General features: G+C 46.7%; 1 protein-coding gene across 2 annotated transcripts in view; it reads right to left on the minus strand.

The window, feature by feature from the left end:
- Positions 1–225: 225 nt before the first annotated feature.
- Positions 226–5,373, minus strand: part of Mansc1 (MANSC domain containing 1) — a 24,311-nt gene continuing 19,163 nt past the window's right edge. Inside the window, exon 4 of one of the 2 annotated variants that reach the window (XM_021191431.1) lies at positions 226–1,868. In XM_021191431.1, coding sequence (XP_021047090.1) covers positions 985–1,868 — 884 coding nt within the window. In that variant the 3' untranslated portion in view covers positions 226–984. The remainder of the gene's footprint in view (positions 1,869–5,373) is intronic. The other variant, XM_029535145.1, reaches the window with a different exon arrangement.

Consider the following 5,373-nt stretch of genomic DNA (forward strand, 5'->3'; position numbering starts at 1 on the left):
GAGGCCGGTCTAGGCTACAGGAGGCATTGTCTTAAACAAATAAATAACAAAAAACTTAACTCATCGTTGTCTCCATGGTGGACTAACACTCTGCTAAGATCCTCCCAAAGGAACTTCTTTGGTCATTGATGGGAAGAGAGGTTGTGGGTTTTCAGCGTGGGGTGCCTGCTTCCACCATTCCCTCCCTTCACTGATGGGAAGAAATTGAAAGCTATCCAGCTGGCCGTGCCGCCAGAACAAGAGATTTATTCAAATATTTAATTGGAGGGAGATACATCTGGAATGAGTTTTATTGGAATTCATATAAAAAAAGAAAAGAGGACCCATCAAAAAACTCGTATCAAACATTTGCCATTATCTGGAGTGAGAAATAGTAGTGAATCACAGCTCAGAAGTCCTAAACCTACAGCTGTCTTTATCTAAAGCCAGATACTATGTTTCTAGTTTATATTTAAGTATACTTAATATTCTAGCTAGGAATTATTTTCAGCTACTATTTTACAGACAGATCACTCAGTAACTTAACTTAGTTTCTTTTAACCTTTCTCTCTTCCTCTTAAAAAAAAAAAAGCCAAAAAACAAACAAACAGAAAGTGGTTGGCCTGAGGGTACAGCTCAGGAGGAGCCGGCTCGCCTCGCATGCAGAAGGAAGGCCCTGACCTGTAGTATTGAAAAAAAAAATTTTTTAATTGTTTTAATTAAAAATCCAGACATGGTAGTGAAAATCTGCAATCCCTGAACTCAAGAGGCAGAGGCAGGAAGATCAGGAGTTCAAAACCAACCTGGGCTACCTGAGCCTATTTCAAAAAGGAAAAGGAGGAGGAGGAAGAGGAAGAGGAGGGAGAGGAGGGGGAGGGGAGGGGGAGGGAAGGAAGTAGAACTATTCTTCAAGATACAGTTCCTGCTGAGATGGGCTGGGCAGAAGGGACACAGGTGCGTTTGGCAATGAGTTCTTACATGAACTAAGAGATAACTAACTTGTCTTTAGATGTCAACATAGATCCCATTGATCAAGTAGTCAAGTCTTGAATACCGTTTCCTACGGAGAGCTTCAACCAGCATCCTACCCAAGAGGACGAGGCCTATTACCAGAAACAAAACACCGCAAAGGAGGGTCCCAATGAGAAGCCACTTCTCAAATGAAAGTCCATGCTGGCTTTTTGGACCCTTGTTCAGTGATACGCTGCCTACACTAGCCCTCCTGTCCTCCCAGGAAGCAGTCTTGTTTGTAATGGAAGACTCTGAGGTTGAGCTTTTCCCACGCTTCGGGTCTGAGGTCAGCGTAGAGCCTCCTTGAAAGGGCATTGTTTCTAAGCTGCCTTTCGAGTCTGTATGTGCCTGAAAGATGGTAGTCAAAGCTGCCTGATGTGTAACCATGGGTGTAAAACTTGTAGACACATGGGCTGCTGGGGGCCTCGAGGTTACAGTGGTGACAGGTGACGCTGTGGTGGCCTCCTTCTGCTTTGAAGTCTTAGGTGTCACTGAAACGCTGGTCAACGGAAGCGCAGGCTTCAGGGTGGCAGAGACGTTATGGAGGGGAGCAACAGCTACAGTGGTAGGTGGAGTAGGCACAGTTGTAGGGAACAGATGAGCCATTTTTAGTTCCGAGGGAAGCTGCAAACTCTGAGAACGGCTTTTTTCTTCAGGGAGCTGCGTGCTCGTTTCATCAACCTTGATGTGTTTGCGCATGTGCAGAGGGGCTGTGGACTTCAGAGAAGACACATCTCTCCAAGACAGGCTGGTGGGCTTTGGGTAACCTGCTGGGGGTCGAACCCCAGGGGTGACTCCTGGGGAGGTGTGGCCAAGTAAGAGAGATTCTCCTTGTGTTAACTGTTGGAGTGATAAATTAGCTCTGGTCAGCGAAAAATCTGAAAGGATAAAGACAATCAGAAGAAGAGTTAAAATGTCCACGGTGGGTATGTGTAAAGTACAAATGTTTACTGCGTCCCCAGACTCGATACCTGATGCACGTGCTGGTGTATTGGTTGTCGTTGTTTTGTCAATTTATAGAAACCAGAGGCATCTGGGAGGGGGAGCCTCCATCAGATTGGACTATAGACCAGTCTTTCAAGGCATTTTCTTGGTTAACGATTGATATGAGCAGACTTGGCCCACTGTGGGTGGTGCCACCTCTGGGCAGACGGTCTTGGGTTGTATGAAAAAGCAAGCTGAACCAGCCATGAAAAACAAGCCAGTAAGCAGCTTTCCTCCAAGATGTCTGCAACGGTTCTGCCTCTAGGTTTCCGCTTTGACTTCTTCCCTCAGTGATGGACTGTGATCAGGATATATAAGCCAAATAAACCCTTTCCTCCCCAGATTGTTTTTGGTCAGTGTTCTATCACAGAAATAGAAAATAAGCTAAGACAAATAGGGGAGGGGGGCTGGAGAGAGAGCTCAGCAGTTAAGAGCACTGATTGCCGGAAGTCCAGAGTTCAATTCCCAGCAACCACATGGTGGCTCCCAACCATCTGTGATGAGATCCGATGCCCTCTCCTAATGTATGTCTGAGGACAGCTGAAGTGTACTCATATGAATAAAAAATAAATAAATCTTAAAAAAGAAAACAAGCTAAGACAGACTGACAACTAATTGTGTGTATGTGTGTGTGTGTGTGTGCGCGCGCGCGCACGCACGTATACACTTATTCATACATGCTAGAAAAATGAACACAGGACCATCCTGTATATCTTAAGCATGCACAGTATAACTAAACTACATCTCAGCCTCAGATACTGGATATTTCATCAAAGCGTATATAAAATAGAAAAGTACACATCACTAATTATCACACAGTGTCTCCTTACCCCGTGGTATGGTTTATTTCTAGCCCGGTAGGACAGAAGAGAAGAGATAGTGGGGACAGGGTGCTCAGGCTGAGTGAGGAATAGGTGGGAACAGCGAGGAGGCTGGGAGAACACCCTGTAGAAGGCAGGAGGGTTAGGGAGAGAAAGCAGAGCGGGGAGGGCGGGGGGGGGCGCTGAGCAGGATGAGGACTGGCAGGAAAGATGCTGTGTGAGGCAAGCTTCCTGCCAACTGCCATGGTGACAGATAGTCATGGAGAAAGATGTTCCAGACTGGTCGTGGGACAGGTGAGAAAGAGAAATGAGGAGTCAGGGGTAGCGGAACCGGGCGATAGGCCTTGAACAGCGGGGATGGTTTGACAGAAACAGGAAGGGGTGGACTTCAGGAGCTGGGCTCCTTGATGAACGGAGCCAAAGAGAGAGCACAGGGCAAATCCAAATAAAGGCAGGGGTGGGCGGTCCAGAGTGCTACCAGAAGAGGGAGGCTATCTGAGACTTGAACTTTCAAAGCTTGGCGTTAATAGAGCCAATGCCTTAGGTGATGGGAATGATGTTTGAAACCAGAATGCCCACATTGGATATGATGGGTAGGACCATTCAGACCAGCTCCCAGGGAACAATCAAGGGGGGTTTTGCTCTGAGCCACACACAGCTGTTTACCACAGCTCAAACTGGAAAAGCTCGTTAAGGCAATCAAGTGCGGCGAGAGATAATTTGAATTGCTCAGTATTAACTACGTACGCTACTTGGCTGTTTTGATAGTATTAGCAGGGCAGGCAGGTCGGGGCTGGGAGTGTAGCTTGGTTGGTAATGCCCAGCACACACGAAGTCCTGGACTCAACCCCCAGTATCACATAAACTGGGCACAGTGGAACACACCTGTAATCCCAGCACCCAGGAGGTGGAGGCAGGAGGGTCAGGTGTTCAAAGCCATCCTCTGCTACACAGAGAGGTCAAGGCCACCCAGGGTAAATAATACCCTGTCTCAAAAGATAAGAACCGAACAGGAGGGGGAAAATGAGTCAGAAAGAACTGCAGGAATCAGTGGAGCTGTCACCCTTCCCGCCCCTTTTCTTCTTAATGTCCCTCCATGTTGGTTTCTAAAGTAGACCTTTTATGACTCCTAACAGATCCAAGGGCAACTGCAGAGGTGGGATAGCTTGGGAACGCTTACTAATCCTCATGCCCTCCATGGTTCTTTATTATTTATTGTTGTTATTACTTTTAATATTTTAAACATTAATTTATTTATTGGGAGATGGAGGAAGGGACCCAGTGTATATGCGTGGAGGTCAGAGATGACTTGCAAAAACCTGTTCTCTCCTTGTACCACATGGATCCTGGGACTGAAACTCGGGTCATCAGGCCTGGCCGCTGGTGCCTTGACCCACTGAGCCATCTTGCTGGCCTTATTTCACTTGTTTGAGACAGTCTCAGGTAGCCCGGGCTACTCTTAAGCTTGATACGTAGTCAAGGCTCATCTTGAGCTCCTGATCTGCATGCTTTCACCCTGCTGGCATTATAGGCGAGTATCATCCTACCAGGCTACAAGAACCATTACAAGAGTCACTTAATTCATCTAGGGCAGGGTTTAACATCAGCGGCCAAGTCCGGCCTGCTTCCTCCCTCCGTGTGCCATGCAAGCTGTGACTGAAGTCTACATTTTTCAATGGCTGACAGTAACCAAGTTTGGACATGTGAAAATTGTACACTGCTTGAACATCACTGCTCTTCAATCAAGTTTTACTGGGACCCAGCATGTTCGTTTATTGATATGGTCACCATGGCAGCTTTTATACGATAAGGTCAATGGCAAATAGATATAATGGTTGCACACGGCCAGAGTGCTTCAGGCCAGCCCTCCAAAACCTAAGCACTATTTGACAGCAGACAGAAAAGCTGCCCGACATATGCTTCAGGCTACCTCGCTCTACTCTAAAATGGAAGTAGGGACTGGGGGTGGGAGTGATTCCATTAATACCAGCACTTGGGAAGTGGAAGGGTCAAGAGTTTACTTACAGTCACTCTCAGCTACATAATGAGTTCAAGGCCAGCCTGGTTTGCATAGACTGTCTCAAACCACTTCACTTCTCCCATGCAGAAAAATCTGGATATTTGAGCTTCCTTTTTCCCCTTTCTCAATTTCTTCCACATGTATATGTATGTATATGTATATATGTGTGTGTGTAACTTTGTGTGTGTGTGTGTGTGTGTGTGTGTAACTATAGGTGATGTCACATTCATACCATCTCCATCTGTATCATGAGGTATTCAGTAAAAATGAGAACTCAGTATAGCTTATAGTAGGCAAGGGCCCCAGGGAGAATCCACATGCTCACACACAAAAGAAACAAATATATCTCAGCATGTTTCATTTTTAAAAAGGGGGAGGGGCGTCAGCTAGATGACTCATCACAGCTGCCAAGCCTGGCCTGAAAGCCCAAGTTCAGCCCCTGGACCTACATGATCAGAGAGAGCCGACTCCCACAGGTTGTCCTCTGACCTCTACACTATCACTATGGTGAGCACAGCTCTGCACACACACACACACACACACACACACACACACACA

This window comes from Mus pahari, chromosome 2 (genome assembly GCF_900095145.1).
Source record: "Mus pahari chromosome 2, PAHARI_EIJ_v1.1, whole genome shotgun sequence".
Classification (NCBI taxonomy): Eukaryota; Metazoa; Chordata; class Mammalia; order Rodentia; family Muridae; genus Mus; species Mus pahari.